At 33.7% G+C, this 17,497-nt stretch overlaps 1 protein-coding gene across 8 annotated transcripts in view; it reads right to left on the reverse strand.

Moving 5' to 3' along the window:
• Positions 1–380: 380 nt before the first annotated feature.
• Positions 381–17,497, reverse strand: part of Rap1a (RAP1A, member of RAS oncogene family) — a 92,376-nt gene continuing 75,259 nt past the window's right edge. For all 8 annotated transcript variants that reach the window (XM_076863047.1, XM_076863039.1, XM_076863042.1 and 5 more), the window contains 6 exons: positions 15,967–16,035; positions 13,944–14,000; positions 11,688–11,828; positions 10,006–10,149; positions 4,405–4,519; positions 381–1,079 (listed from right to left, as the gene is read on the reverse strand). In XM_076863047.1, coding sequence (XP_076719162.1) covers positions 4,433–4,519; positions 10,006–10,149; positions 11,688–11,828; positions 13,944–13,973 — 402 coding nt within the window. In that variant the 5' untranslated portion in view covers positions 13,974–14,000; positions 15,967–16,035 and the 3' untranslated portion in view covers positions 381–1,079; positions 4,405–4,432. The remainder of the gene's footprint in view (positions 1,080–4,404; positions 4,520–10,005; positions 10,150–11,687; positions 11,829–13,943; positions 14,001–15,966; positions 16,036–17,497) is intronic.

Here is a 17,497-nt window from a genome sequence, read left to right on the forward strand (position 1 = left end):
CTTAATAAAATTACAAGCTGTGGAAGATTTGAAATAGTAAAAGTTAAACCCTGATACAGTATTAAACTTATCTTTTTACATATAAAAATAATACACAGTGGGATATTTTATTCAGCGAGATACAATGTTTAAGATCAAGAGAGAATATACAAAACTATTCTATGTAGTCTGATGTATTATACTGTATAGTAGGAATAAATATTATCTGGAACAGGAAGTAGGAGGTCTGTTCCTACAGAAATCACCAGTTAGTATAGTTTAAAGCCAAGAATTCTGCAGATACCAGGCAGAAAGGAGCTACTGTCGCATTTAAAACAATGTGGTCATTATAAAATAAAGTTCTTAAATCTATAAACAATAACAAAAACACACAAACCAAATGAAAATGTACTAAAATTTAATCATCCATAAAAGCTGTAATTTAATCTGACAGTAAAACACAAGAAGCCATATTAGAGTTGGTTTAGTATATTATATATTTTAGCTTTGAAAGCTATAGAAATCAGTTATCCCAGTTTTTCCTATAAAAGACCCATTTTTTCCAAAGCATTATGCACAAACAATTTTAATTAGAATATAATGACAGATGATATCTCATAATTTTTTAAATATAAAATGAAGTCAATGACTCAAAAAAGTTATCTGCTGCAATGAGTTTGAGGGGAAATTTCATAATTGATTATATCATTACAGATATAAAGTATAATGATTCAACTTTTAGTGCTTAACAGGGAGGAATCATGATAAAAAGGTCAATATGAAATCATTTGATTATAGTAGCAATATCTAACATTTGAAATGCATCCATGCTCTTTTGTATAATTGTATTAGAGTCAAGTATATTTATTTTCACATCTGTTATAACTGCTATTGCAAAGGAGAAATGCTATTGTCTTATTTTCCAAGAGATATACACAGAGCAATTTTTTTTTTTTTTCTCCAGGGAACTTGTGCAAACCAACATAAGATCTAAATTCTTCACATAATATATAAAACAGGAGAAGCCTCTTCAGATTTATTTTTTGAAGTCTGGAATGCTGGCACTTTCCAAGTAGGCAACAGTTCTTCATTCCTGTAATCTAGAATATTAAACACATACACATACATATGGTTATCTCTAGATGTCAAAATATAGTAGTAATCAAGTAGATATCCAATAACATAGAAAACCATGATCTTAGCCTGGGGATGTAGCTCAAGGACAGAATACATGCCTAGTGATGCATAAGACCCTGTGTTTGATCCCCAGCATACATGTGCATGCATGCACACAAAGATACAATGATCCTGGCTGATTATTACTAGATAACTAGTAATAATATAACAGAGCTATTTTGAATTTATTTTTAAGATGTTTTAATGCTGGTGAGTGATACTGGCCAAATTATATTGTTATATTGTGTGCACGTACGAATACGTAACAAGAAATCCCCATTATGTACAACTATAATTCACCAATAAAAAATGTAGAAAGGAAAAAAAGTTTTTTAAAATAATGCAATATAAAAGACTAAACTCAAGAAAGGGAGTCTACAATTGATCAATTTTAGCCTTTCCTTAGTTTCATTATACTTGTTGTATCATATTGTATCCTACAGTCCTGTTCATAAAGAGGACAATAGTGACCTTTCATTTCTATCCCACTTTCATCTTATTTTTAAAATTTCCCTTTCCACTAAGAAAATGACACTTGCCTGCATGAACTTTCCATGAGAAATTTATTCTATTAGTTTACACTTATATACATTAGGATGACCACTTCTAATAAAGGCAGGGCAAGAGATGATATAGAAAAAAACCCAAATTCAAGAGTAGAAGAATCAGAAAGTATTATTGGTTACCAGAAGGAAATTACTTTAAAAGAAGAACTCCTTATGACTAATTTCTCTCAGAGGTCTTAAAAAATGGGATGTATAAAAAATCCATTAACATGCTTTATTATGATTCTGTCTAGAGGCTATAGACTAGATAAGCTGCCCTCAAGAATCATATACTCTGTACTAAAAATGTTCAAAATTGTTATTTAAATCTATCCTGTGTCTCAGTACTTTTGAGATAGGATCTTGCTATACCGCTCAGGATAACCTCTAACTCTTGGGTTCAAGCAATCCTTCTGCCTCAGCCTCCTGAGACTGGGACTCCAGTGTGCACACTACCCCTGGCTTCAATTCTTTTAAAAGTACAGAAACAGCATGCATAATGATCACAACAAAATGCACTGCAGAGTAGTCTGACTACTAAGCCACCTATTTGGTATTATCAAACATCAATATTGTAAGATAAATTATGTACATAGTCTAAGAATTGATGTAACTTGGATGAAAACCTTATTTCTAGATCTAGGCCAAGATTTCTCCCCTCTAAGGTAAAATTTATAATACACTGTCATACTGTACATGAATGAATTTTTAAAGTTATAATATACTAAGGGATGACATCTTTTCCTTTAAACAAACTAAAAGAACATCTTCTTAAAAGGAAATTTAAACTAGGATCAACCTAGGTAATGGTGTCAACTACAAAGGAGTGAAACAATGTATTTAAGAATTAAAGTCCTTATCTTTGCACCCTTCCCTGAATACACACAAAAGACAGTAATCTTAACAATAACAACTTCCAGGGAACTGATGGATTAAAGTTATTAAATCAAATTTCACTAAAAGCCTAAAACAACCATTTGACCCAAAGCCAAAAATCTTAGAGAATTTGAATACAAAATTTTTAAATGATAATAATTGATCCTATATAGCCTGGTTTCTCACTTGATAGGCAGCTTTATTAAATACTGTCACTAATTTCCGCTGGGTCCACTTAACAAAAACTTAAGTGGTAGCCAGCTATGGTGGCACATGCCTGTAATCCTAGCAACTCAGAAGGCTGAAGCAGGAGGATCATAAATTTCAAGCCAGGACGTTGCTCAGTAATAGAGTGCCTCTGGGTCTAATTCCCTGTGCCACAAAACTTACATGATACTTAAAGTTAACTACTACTCAGAAGCTTATAGGTAAAACATTTTTTTGGAAAGATATCAACATGGGGCTGGGGATGTGGCTCAAGCAATAGCGTGCTTGCCTGGCATGCGCGGGCGCTGGATTTGATCCTCAGCACCACATAAAAATAAAATAAAGATGTTGTATCCACCAAAACCTAAAAAATTTTAAAAAAACTATAATAATGTACTACTACACATCCACGAGAATGGCTCAAGTTACAAAGGCTGGTAACACCAATTTTGGGGAAGATGTAGAACTCATAAACTGCTGAGGGTGTGTGAACTGGTAAAACCACTTTGAAAAACTTTTAGCAGAATCTCCGAAAGTTGTCAACGTATATAGCATATGATCAGGCCACTCCATTCCTAGACATACACATGGACAGAAATGCATGCATATGTCACAACAAATTTATAAGAATATGCAGGCAGAATTATCCATGCTGATTCCTGAAAAATGCCCTAACGTCTGTCAACAGCAGAATATATAAATATATTACTAACTTAGTCATACAATAAAATAAAGTATAACACAATAAAAATGAACTACTGCTACACGCAACATGGGTAATTCTCATGAAAATAGTAAAAAATAAAATAATGTTATATGTTTTTGTTTATGTAAAGTTCAAAGAGGGGCAAAACTAATCCATGGTGTTAGAAATCAGGGCAGCAATACATTTAGGGAAAGTGATCACTACTGATATATATGGGTATGTCTGAGATAAACTGATCAGACATGCACTTTTGTCTTTTTCTTTCACAGTAATCACTGTTTCACTTTAATTCAGCATGAGTTTGGGAATCATCCAGGAAAGTATTCAAGTCCTATTTTTTTTTTTTTTTTTTTTTTGCAGGGTTGGGGATTGAATCCAGGGCCTCAGACATGCTAGGCAAGTATTCTACTCTTGAGCTACATACATCCCCAGCCCCAAGCCCTATTTTTTGAATACCTATTATCCATTAAGATTTTTTTTTTTAATTGGTACTGGGGATTGAACCCAGGGGTGCTTTACCACTGAGCTACATCCTTGGCCCTTTTTATCTTCTGTTTTGAGACAGGGTCTCACTAAATTGCTGAGGCTGGCCTCGAACATGCAATCCTCTTCCCTGAGCCTCTTGAGTTGCTGGGATTACAGGCATGCAAGTGATTAATACTCATCCTGCAGCAGGTGCTAGAAACACAGTGGTGAGCAAATCAGACCTGCTCGTCACCCTCTCACAGCTTAGAATTTCATGCAGAAGCTAAATAATCCAACAGATAAATGTGTCTTCAAGGGTATATCACATGCATAAGAAATACCCAGAAATACCCAGAATAGGTTAAAAAAAAAAAAAAAAAGTAGGTCAAGTTGGAAAAATTCCAAAAGGAGATGATGAGAAAGGCATTTGTTTTACTTTTAGCATCTTACCTGGCTCAGAGCTGCTGCTGATTTGGGTCTAGAGCAGCAGGCATGATTTCTTTTTAGGCTTCTTCTTTTCCACTGGTGTTTTTCTATTTATCTGTCTGACCAGGTCATAAAATATCTAAAAAGAAGGAAAAAGTACTTAACCAATATTTGAGACTTCATCCCACAAAGCAATTTTGGTTCTGTTAAATATTATGCTCTTAGATCTGTATTTTGCTGCTTTGTTTTGAAGTTGAGTTTCTTAGAAGCCCCAGCTGACCCTCAGTTAGGGTAAAGCAGGAGTTACCTATTTATTGTTCTCAGATATTCAATATTAAGAACTGGTAGTGAAAACTTTAAAATTAAGAGAAAAGTTGCAAGAATAGTACTGATGCACCAATTAGTAACATTTTGCCACTTAATTTACCATTTTTCTCTCTAAATATGCACACACTTATTTTTCTCAACCATGTAAGAGTAGTCTGTATTCCATAGGTCCCTTATGAATTGAGTGTGTATTTCCTAAGAACAAGAATACTCTCTTTCATAAGTATCTTACAGTTATCACATTCAAGATATTTAAGCATTGATACTTTGTATTGTCTATAGTACAAACTGCAGTCTCATCAACTATCCCAATAATGTCCTAAAAAGCTACTTTCCCCTCCAGGGATAAAATCAATCTGTCCAGGATCACACACTACATTTTGTTTTCAGTTATACATTTTTGGGTGAGATAGGATAAAAGAGGTATTCAATCTATCTTCAGGTATCACATATAAAGATACATGATTTCCGTTTGACCCCTTTTAGTGATACTAAATTTTGGTTAAAATGAAAAAACAGAAAAAGTTCACTGATCCTTGATTTGAAGGGACAAATGATATGCTAAAGTAAAAGTACATAGTATCAAAGATAAAAGTACAGCTATACTTAATTTGCAAAAGCAGATTATTTTAATTCTGATATAATCATATACAGTTTATAGTGGTAAGAATACAAAAGTGTTGAAACTTGGAATAGATCAGCTGAATTTGGCACTTCACTATGAAATGCAGACCTGCGATAAAAACAAGTATCATGGAAGTCCCTTACTGTTACTTATCTGGAATAAACAGTGCTTTGCAGAGATGGATTAAAAAAAATATACTGCCTAAAAAGGGAAAAAAAAAAAAAAAAAACCAAACAAACAAACCAAAAAAACACCCCAAAACAAAAACAAAACCTGCCTAGCTGGGCATGGTGGCACATGCCTGTAATCCCAATTACTGAGAAAGCTGAGGCAGGAGAATGGCAAGGTCAGCCTGAGTAATTTAGTGACACCCTGTCTCAAAAAGTTCTCATGCCAGGCACAGTGACACGTGCCTGTAATTCCAGCAGCAGCTGGGACAGGCAGCAATGGCGAGGCAGGCACCAAACAACTCAGAGAGACCCTGTCTCTAAATAAAATACAAAACAGGGCTGGGGATGTGGCTCAGTGGTTGAGCGCCCTGAGTTCAATCCCTGGTCTCCTCCCCCCTCCAAAAATAAAAATAATATAAAAAGTTCTTGGGGTCTAACTCTGTGGAACAGCACTTGAATAGTATTGTGTGAAGTCCTGGATTCAATCCCCAATACAACAATAACAAAACTCCCAAACAAACTGGCTTCAAGGAGCAACACAGGGACAACTGTCAAAATCTGGATATACACCAAACACAAATTATGTTAGTATCAATTTTCCTGATATTATTTTTCTTTATTTCTTCTGTGGTGCTGGGGATTGACCCTAGGATGATCTTGAACACGTATGTTGTTAAGTGTTCTACTATGAAGTTGCACCCCAGTCAACTTTCTTGATTTTAATAGTTTTGTTGTGGCTATGTAAGAGAATGTCTTTGATTCAAGGATATACATACTAAAATATTTAGGAATAAATGAATACTATTTTTACAAACTTGTGGCAAAATGTTAATAACTGAAGAATCTGAATAAAAAGTACACAGAAATTTGTTATTCTTAGATCTTTTGAGTACATTTTAAAATAGTTTAAAATTATTGACCTGTATTTAAGGTAGTAAGTAGTCACATTTCTCTTAGATGATAAACAATCATCTATTTACTTTTTTAAATGGTCAAAATATTACATTGTTAAAAAGGCAAAAAATATGGAGTGATATATTCCAAAGCTGTAAATAATTTATATTATTTCTTTCTGCCCCATCCTCCCCACTCCCATCTTCTTGAAACCACTTAACTATTATTTTATTTCTAAGAAAAACACAGAATTGATGAATAAAATGGTAGTTGATTTTACAACTCCAAAATTCAAGCTGTTTTCAACTCTGAAGCCTTCAAGAACTTAACATGCATAAGCCATGAATGAGCTCTCATTAGTTCCTGAGGCTCAAGTGTAAACTATAATATGAAAAATAATAAAATGGTAAACCACAACATTAAGTTATTAAACATAGGTGTAGTTTCTATTTCAGTTTCTTCATGCCAGTCAGTTTCCAATCTCTGGCACATATTATACACAAAGGTAACTAATTTTTGTAGTATTATTTTAAGTTATTTCTTTGGAAAACATTGCCTACCTCACAGCAGCAGATGGTTCAGTGATGAGGACAAGTTCGAACTATAATATTTGGTTAGAAATGCTGAAAGTCCCCAGCCTAGGTTCTTCCTCATCTCTCTGAACTAAATCTAAAGGGAACACAGAATAAAGTTTCTCAATCCCTCTCCCATTCCTAAATCGGGACGTCTTGATTCCAATTATTACTCCAGCTTCAGCAAAGAACAATTAATTCTTGATTAGGATTGATGTGGTTTGGGAATAGCTACATACTACATTTAGAACACAAAAAGTGGTGTGGAAAAGAGTTTAAAAAAATCAGAAAATTAGAGAGCTTAGCCAAGCAGTATGTCCTTGTCTAGTTAAGGCCAAGAGTTGAATCTTATGAAAGTATTATCCTTCTATCTTCAGGCATTTGGAATCATACAAACATTTATAAGACAGCTTAAGCCATCTGAGAAACTATGAACTATCAAAGGAATCCTGTTGCTGGATTATTAGGATATGAAGAGAGAAACCAGAGAGAGAGAGAGAGAGAGAGAGAGAGAGAGAGAGAGAGAGAGAGAGAGGAGGGAGGGATCCCAAATTATACTCACAAGAATTTCTAGTATAAAGTTTAAATTTTTTTCAAAAAAAGTAAAAATTCTTATAAAATGGCTAGTGCCTTTTATTTTGTTTTATTGTTTTTTTGACCTTTGTTTTATAAACCTTCATTTCAAGGGTTGACTTTAACAAGACTGCTGTGAAAAACTAGTTTGCTACGTTGAAACTGCATACAATGACAAAAAATGAGGAACAGTTCCCTGCTGTACTGTGGCTCTCACCAGAAGAGGCCCTGTGTGCTGGACCCTGGCCCAACTAAGCACCAGAACTCAATGAAGTTGGGGGTGGGAACCAGTGAGGGTAAGGTCAGGGACAGTAAGGAATGGATCCTTAAACCAACAATCCTACAAAAGTTGACCTTATACCACTGTTTCACTAACCAAGTAAATTTACCAGTCTTAATGTGTTATTTATCAAAGTTACTTTTTCTTTCTTTTACATAAAATTGCAATAAAAGAATTTTATCATACTACATTTTTCAAAATAACCTTTAGGAAATTATAATTCTACAGTACAGAAAGTTAAAGCTGGATATATTATCAAATTTCCTTTCATTTACTTGGCAGTGAATAAGAAACATCTGTCATTGAAGAACTCAGCAGGACTTGTTCCCCTTACTAGGAGGTAAACTTCTTAAGGGTGGGAATAGTGTCAGTCTGGATGACTATTACCTAGGTGCCTACTGTAGTGCCAAGAACACAGTAGGTATTCAATAAATATTTGCTGAATAAATGGAACTTAAAACTTTCTTGTTTTCATACTCATTAAAAATGGTTTCACCTGCTAGGTGTAGTAGCAGATGCCTATAATCCCAGTGACTCAGGAGGCTGAGGCAGGAGGATTGCAAATTTAAGGCCAACCTGGGCAAATTAGTGAGACCCTGTCTCAAAAAAAGAAAAAAAAAAAAAGAAAAAAGAAAAAAAAAAAAAAGGTTTCATCTAAAAAAGCAAGCTTGCTTTTTTTTCTTCTTTTTCAGTACTGAGATTAGACCTGGGGTTCTGGGCTACTGAGCAATATCCCCAACCCTTTTTATTTTTAGACATGGTCTCATTAAATTGTCAAGATTGGCCTTGAATTTGTGATTCTCCTACTTAGCCTTCCAAGTCACTGGGATTACAGGTATGTACCACCACACCCAGCTGGCATTCTTAATTATTTTAAGAAACAGGAGTAAGTGAGTATGTTGAAATTTTTTCCCCTGCCAGGTATTTAAAGTAATTTTGTTGCTTTGAAAGTCAGATAACAGTCTAGAAGTATAATGTTAGTAAAAAAAAAAAAAAAAAAAAAAAGTGACCTCAAGAATCACAGACCAGAGAGAGAAACAGCAAGCAAAAACATAGAACTCTGATAATACCTTCTCTTATTCTTTTGTTTTGTTTTGTTACCAGGAGTTGAACTCGGGCACTCAACCACTGAGCCACATCCCCAGTCCTATTTTGTATTTCATTTAGAAACAGGGTCTCACTGAGTTGCTTGGTGCCTTGCTTAGTGGCTGAGGCTGGCTTTGAACTAAATCCTCCTGTCTCAGCCTCCCAAGTCACTGGGATTACAGGCGTATGCCACCTTGCCTGGCACGTTCTCTTATTGTTAGTCTGTGTTTTAAGTGATCTGAATTCTGACTAACTGTGATGCTACAAATGGCAAGCAAACAAGAAAGGAAAGGAAAGGAGGACCCTTTGTTGTTGCTGTTTTAAAAATGTTTATGGTAAAGTTAAGAAAAGCAAATAGAATTACTTAAGTTTTTGTTTGATTAGTGGAGATTAGTTGAGAATTGTAATGATTTTCTCAGGGAATCAGTAAAGTTGGTCCTTTATAAAGAGCCAGGCACCCAGGCACATAGCTTACTTGCTAAAGCACTCTAGCCCACAGTTGTATTCAAGAAAGCAGAGTCCTTAATTCAGGAACCAAAAAGAGCCTTGTGCACTTGCTGTATCAGGCATAAAGGACAGTAAATTCTAGTGACATGTCCATCCTCATAGATTCCCCACTTTTCTGCATGCACTAAAGGCAAAGCATCAAATTCTGTGGTATTCACAAAGGTACTAACCTCTTTCTATAGTAGTGAAGGTTCATTATAACAACTTTGATTTTGTACTATCCTACTTGACTTTACAGTCTATTTACATGCATCTGGATAGATAATTGTTACAACATAAGGGTACTGTGACAATTTTCACACACCACTTTCTGACATATTATTTAAAGGCTTAACAGATCTTCATACATATTCTTTAATTTTAACAGCCTTTTTGACAATAAGATAAATTTAAGTATCCTCATTACTGCTATCAAAGTGACCTTATACAAGCTAAGAAATATAGTTGCTAGGAATTACTTAGTATTTTCTATAAAGTGATGCAAGCAATATTGCTCCAAAATTTTTTCTTAAAAAAAAAAAAAAAAAAAAAGATGGTTGTTAAAGAAAACTAGAAAGGCATATGTTTGTGCTGTCCAGCAGTTGTAGTTACCTCATTAACGTTGATCTTTGACTTTGCAGAAGATTCTAAAAAGGCACAGTTACACCACTGTCTTGCTAAATTCTGGCCCTGTTCTTTGCCAACTACTCGCTCATCTTCCAGGTCACATTTATTGCCAACCAAAATCATTGGAACCTGTACGAAGGAAAAAAGAAATGAGCAACAACATACTCATTACTTAGCCTCTTTATAAATAAACAATTACCTGCCATGAAATGAAACGTGTTAGAACTTCACCAATTTCTTGAAAAATGGTACTATATAGTATCTTTGTATGTTTGGGTGGAGGAGCAGAAAATAGAATGAGAGGGAAAAGATAAAAAAAAATGGAAGAGATCCTATTAGATTCATATGTTAAGTTACTTTAAGAACACATCCCCAAATTCTCATGGGGACTACTGTATATAGCTGAATTTGAAGTAGAAAAGTCTGAAGGAAAAGGAACCTTCTGCACTAGAGAAGAATGTATGCACTAGGTCTATGTAACTTAAATGCTTCATCCAACAGGTCTAATAAATGCTAAAAATAGTGACAAGACCAACATAGTAATAGCTTCTACTTCTACATTTGACATCTAGATTTGAAGATTATTCAAGTGCTATATTAAAGTGGTGTATTAACAATGAAAATAAAGTCACAAAGCAATTATGTTTTCCATTTTCCTCCATATCATAGATGCTAGGCTATATCTACCCACAACTTCCTACTTCCAGTAAAAAAGTAACTAACATGCTGTTAAATTCCTCAGTGAAGGTGTTCAAAGAACAGTCTTTGTGAGTTGATGGACACTATACAAAAGAAAGAATTTAAGAGACACAGTGGACCTTCTACCTAAAATAGGTAATTGTCAACAGTCAGACTAAATGCACTAGGCTCTACAGCTCCATCTTTTTTCTTTTATTACATGGGGTAAAGGGATTAACATTACCAGAGCTCATTGCCTATGAAAACAGAACTCTCTTAGATAAATCAGTCATGGGAAAAAAAAAAAAAACTATTCATTAGGTTATGAGTGGTCACGAGACATATGGCGTAAGTCCCTCCCACCTATAACATTACCAAGGTTAAGGTTCTGTTTTCTCTGATAATTAGAGAAGACACAGAGACAAAAAGGTACAACTGAAAATTTAGACCCTAATTTATGCTACTGAAAACAAATTCTCTTTATCTCTTAACAATAGTAAACAAGTAAAATATATATTTTACTTTTGCAAAAGAAAAAAAGATACATACCACCAACAAAATGCTATTCTTGATTTCTAAAGCAAAACTATAAACTTCTAAAATCCAGTTAATTAAAATCTTTAACATAATTCAAAGGGGAAAAGTGCATGTAAATAAAAACTATACAGAATTTTAGAACTAGAAACATGTTTCTTGAACCCTATTTTTGACATAATAAAGCTCAACTTGAGACCCACTCTATGAATTGCTTTTGACTTCTCTTCTTCCTCCACTATATTTTTTATTCCACACAGTACAAGTTCTTTATCCTCATTTTTTAAACATCTCAGCATATTATGTGTAGGTTAATTTGGAAAGTTAAAATTTATTTTGGTCATAGGGACTCTTCTTGGCATGTGGTAGATTCTTTCCAAATCAGCTACTGATGAGAAATCAGACACCTTATTTGGCCACAGAGAGATGGCAGCATATAAAAGAAAAATACTTACATCTTCTGTATCCTTAACCCGTAAAATCTGTTCCCTCAAGTCCTGCAAGTCATTAAATGTGGACTGAGCTGTAATAGAATATACTAGTGCGAATCCTTGGCCATTCTTCATATATAAATCCCTCATCGCTGTAAACTGCTCCTATAATTAAAAAAAATCCAATTATAAATATATAATTGTTGATTGTAAACTGGAATATTCAAACAGAACAATCACAAGTGAGCTTGCACATTTTTAATAACATGCTTTCATGACAGAAAACATAATACATATTTCAAGCAATTCTGAGGTAAATGCTCCTGTTCCCTACTTAGGGACTAGAAACAGTGACAACAAACTATAGAATTAGAAGTCTTTTTTTTTTTTTTTGAGATAGGTTCTAAACATGCTGTCCAGACTGGCCCTGAACTTGCAATCCTCCTATCTCTCCCCTCCCAAGTAGAAGGAATTCTAAACTACCTCCATCTGCTTTTTAGAAAAAAGAAATTCTTTTTTGCATATGCAAAGCCTATTGAGTTTACTGTTTGGAAAATTTATAGTAAAACTGCTACTCAAGTAGAAAAAAATCTGAGGCACAAATAGACACTAAACTATAACTTAGTCATCCAGCATAGTCTCAATATCTCTAGTGGCAAATTTTATCACTTTTATCTGTTTTTGGTGGTACTGGAGCTAAAATTCAGGGCAATACTCTACTCCTAAGCTACACTCCCCAGTCCTACTCTTTTTATAAGAGTCATTTATGTATTTTTATTACCCTCCTCATTTCAAACCTTTTGAAAAGATATGACAATAGTGATTATCTCCTTCAGTTAGATTCATTAGTTGGTAACATTTAGTCACCCAGCTATAGTCACATCAAATTAAAATTACTTTTGTTTCAATTTTAAATCCACTTCTTTTTTGGTAACAATTGTTGCTTTATGTTAATTATATATATTAAATAAGACATAGTCTTCTAAAATTAAGATACATAGCGCAGAATATTAAAAATGCGTATATGTTGGGTCTTCATTACTACACATTTTGGATCTTCCTATCTCTGGAAGCATTAAACATAAGGCTGGGTTATAAGATTCTGAGAGCTTTTTGCTTCCTTGGCTTTCTGGTTTCCCATGATTACACTCACTACTTTGTCTACTACATCTGAAATATTTCTAGATCCACCCAGTCTGATGCACTCAATTCTATTCCAAGTGTCTGTACTGTCACAGGACTATGATTGAACTTCCTACACTGCCATCAGTGCATCTTCTGGGAAAGATGTAAAAAGTTTTTTTCTGGATTTTCATTAATATTCTGTTATAAATTCTAACATTACTATCCCTACCATATTCTCTTTAGATCATGGTCTCTGTTACTTATTAATCAAAAGAGTAAACACATAAATAAGTTTCTGTCCTTACAGAACTGCTATGGTTGGTATTACTTCCCACTGAGAATCCTAACCTCCTTCCTAAGGACAGTCTAGAAGATTAACTCATTGAACAATTATCCATAGAGAGCCCTCTACATGACAGACATTGTTGCAATCCTAGGATACGTTGGTAAATGAGAAGCAAAAGTCTCTGGAGGAGTCTTAAGACTGACTAAATATACAAACAAACAAACAAATAAATAAAAATTTAAAAAGTATCAAGTACACCAGATGGTAATAAATGTTACAGAGAAAAATAAAGCTGGGGAGGGGGACAAGGAGTTTCTCTAGAGAGTAGGAATGCAAGGTCATGTACTAAAGGAAAGGGCTAACAGGTAACATGAAGAAGGTCACAAAGGTGAGGAAGTAAGCTCTTTCGGATATAAGAAGAAAGAGTGTCCTAGGCAAAGGGAATAGCAAATGCACAGGCCTGAAGGAAAACATATACAGTATTTGAGAAGTTGTAGGAGGCTGGATTCATTGAATCTGTTAACTAGTGTGCATGGGAGGTAGGGCCAGGAACGGAAATGCCTACCTTAACTTTTTTTTTTTTTTTTTTTAAAGCACTGATAACATACTCCTCACTTCAATACAAGGAGAGGAAAGTCAAAACACATATTCTGCAGGTATACTCAAAATGCAATTTAATCATAGTATGTGGGCATTATGTACATCACAAATTATTTTATATAGCTAAGAAAATTTAAGAAGCCCTACATTCAGATAATTCCCTCTCTCAAAAAAAAAAAAAAAAAAATCAGAATGATTACTTTCTATTCAGATGAGAAAATCCTGCTCTCAAATTAAAATATGCTTGGGGGAGAGGGGGGGGTCCTTACTGTTCCTGCTGTGTCCAGGATTTCCAGCATACACTGTTGGCAATCTACTTCAACTTGCTGTTGGTAGTAAAAAGAAGAAAAAGTTAAAAAGCAACATCAAAAGTTCATTTTATTTTTCTTCCACCCCTTCACCTAAAGTACCAACTAACAACTACAAAGCATTTTTCCAGCAGTGTGCTATATTGGTTGGGACTATATAAAGAACAGGGGTCTTAAAGCACATTCTGTTAACATTACAGAAGGCAAAATGGTTAATATTAAGTGTGGATATTTTCTGACCATGATAATGATGTTTATTTGTTCTTAGGAAAATGGTATATTTTGGAATTAAAAAAAAAAACTGCAAACAAATACAGTTCTAACAGAAAAAAATGCATATAGTATGAATATTCACATTCAGAGAAAATAAAGTATCATTAAATGGCTCAAAATGAATGAGATTTTGAGGTAAAGAAAATTTGCATCATGTATATCTAAAAAGAACAAATCTAAAAAGAACAAATTTAAAAAAAAGGAAATTAGCAAACTCACTATATTCAAGTTCCTAAAATTTTACTAAGGTATTCACAAAATCTAAGATAAAAGGCAAATTCAGAAGTGTCAAATAGCACTGAGTTTAAGCATTCCTCAAGACTTGAAGAAGGTCTCTTCAGTAGAAAAACACTGTTAAGGTGAAATTACATATTCTGAATTCCATTTTCCTGCTGTCTTATAAAAGAGGAGGAGGTTGGCCTAAAGAAAGTATCAACAATCAACTGTGTGGAAAAGTTTTAATAAACAAGGAGCTAAGAAAGTCGTTCAGCATTCTAAGTACAGACCTTGTTTTGTGGATAAAGATTTAACTAGCAACTTATTTTGGAAAATTTCAGTAAAGCAACGCTGTCTTCTAAAAATAGATTTATTGATCTATAGAGTATTCTATGTCAGACAGGGATTAATGAGGTGCACCTTTGGTGGTACCAGAAACTCATCATCCCAGGCATGGGGCAAGTAAGTAACTTGCATAATCTGCACCCAGGCATGTTTAGTGAATAATGAATCAGGTCTGTAGTTTTACCATGTATCTAGAGCAGTTTTCTTCTCAATTTGAAGACACTGAAAATGCTCTGCCAGATGAACTTAATTCAACAAAAGTTACAGTACTATTAAAGATAAATTCTAAAAATACTTAACAAAGCAATCCTTTTCTATTTGTTAAAAGACAGGTTTAATCTTTTTTGGGGACAGGTATATATATATCTTTGCTGTCTCCCCTCAATATACCTGGAAAAAAAATTATAAAAATTCCCACAACTCTAGGTAGTCTTATAATAGATTATTATTATTGCTCTTGTCATGATCAACAATCGGATTTTTTTTTTCCTTTTAAAAAGACTTTATTTAAGAGCAGTTTTAGATTCACTGCAAAACTGAGGTGAAGATACAGAGATTTCCTATATTCTTGCTGCCTACATCAAGCATAGCCTCTTTCTACTGTCAACATCCTGGGCCAGATAGGCACATCCGTCACAACTGATGAACTTACATGGATACATCATCATCATTAGGAGCCCACAGTTTATATACAGACTGCTTTTGATATTATACAACCTATGGTTTTGACAAATTATGACATGTATCCCATTCTAGTATCAAACAGATTGTAATTTTTGAAGTCTAATATAGTAAAATTTTTTAAAAAATATAACTAAACAAAACATCAAAACTTTCACTCACTGGATAACTTTAAGCATAAAAGCTGAAAATATACCTACTATTTTATGCGGTTTTTGCCAACTTTTAAAAAAAAATTTCCCACTAGGAAAATGTATACAGTAAAGAACAAATTACTAATCAATAACAGAACATGACACACTCTATATGTAAGCAACACTCTATAAGAAATATTTACTAGGTGAAACTTAAAAACAGACATAGCACATTTCTATAATTCTTCAATCTTTAAAAAAAGCAATTTCATGGATCAAGTTTTAAAGTCATAATAAAATACTCATAAGCATGCATACAGAGTTTCACATTTTACCTTTCTGTAGGAATCCTCTATCGTCGGGTCATATTTTTCAACAAAAATTCCCTGAACAAACTGAACTGTCTGAGGGGATGGAAACAGAAAAATTAAGGGCTTGGAAGAAATATTAAACCTCCTTGAATATTAATTAGCCTCACAAAGTTCTAAATATTAAATGAAATTATGTTAAAATTCTGGGTAAATACACAAACACAAAGTATAATTATTATTTTCCACTATAAGGATGGATACATAACTAAGAGCACACTTATTACAATTAACTATATTTAGGTTCAAAACAGATGATATAAATAAGATTCTAATTAATTAAAAATTAAAATTCAATATTTAACCTATTACCTCTTTATGTAATTATATAACTTTCATCCCTTGTTCTCAAGAGACAGAGAATGGTTCTAAATTTTTAAGTCATACCAATAAGGGGAAAAAGGGAATATAAATTTATTGAATATCTTTTATGTTCTAGGCTAGTCACTTTAAATTTATAATATCCAAGTTTACATTCACTCCCAAATAGTTATTTTTCCCATTTACTAGTAGAGACTCAAACATACCATCTTCCTGATTCCAAAGTACTAATCTTCCTATTGGAAAACACTGCCTACTCATCTTATTCAGACATTATCTACAGTAGTCCTCCCTTATCGCTGGTTTTTTATTACTACAACAGCAGTTAACTATAGTCAATTATGACTCAAAAACATTAAATGGAAAAAAATCACAGAAATAAATAATTCATAAGTTTTAAACACCATGCCATTCTGAATAGTGTGCTGAAGTCTCATGTCATATTGCTGTGTTCCACACAAGACATGAATCATCCCTTTGCCCACTGTATCTACACTGTATATCCTATCTTCCCATTCGAAGTTACTTTGTAGCCATGTCAGTTATCAGATCAACTGCTGAAGTATCATAGCACTTGTGTTCAAATGACCCGTTTTATTTAATAAAAGCCCCAAAGCATAAAAGTAGTGATATCTGCAATTAGGATGTACCAAAGAAAAGCTGCAGTGTTTCTCTAAAGTAAAAAAGTGAAGTTTCTTTACTTAATAAAAGAAAAAAAAAAAAAACACAATTGTATGCTTTACAGCAGTTATTGTTCTTAATCTCTTACTGTGCCTAACTTGTAACAAACATTATCATAGCCATGCAGGTACAGGGAAAAACATAGTATAAATATTGGATTCAGTACTATCTGACATCCCCTGGGAGATTTGGAACCTATCCCCTGTAGATAAGGGGTGACTATGGTACTTTATCTCTAAAATTTCTATAAGCACATTCTAGCAACAACACATTTTATCATTCAGTAAATGAAAAGAAGTAGACAAGATGGTTGTGAGATATCTTCTAGGCAGCTTTAAAACAGGTCTGGTATATTACTACCTGAAAGCAAAGGTAAACATGTAGACTGAGGTCATTTATAATTACTCAAAAGAAATATTTTCTACATTATTTGAGCTTGAGAAATATAGTAAACTTTGAACTTTTTTCTTCCTAAATTGCTATTATTCAAAGGGAA

The sequence above is a fragment of the Callospermophilus lateralis genome, chromosome 7, assembly GCF_048772815.1.
Source record: "Callospermophilus lateralis isolate mCalLat2 chromosome 7, mCalLat2.hap1, whole genome shotgun sequence".
Lineage (NCBI taxonomy): Eukaryota > Metazoa > Chordata > Mammalia > Rodentia > Sciuridae > Callospermophilus > Callospermophilus lateralis.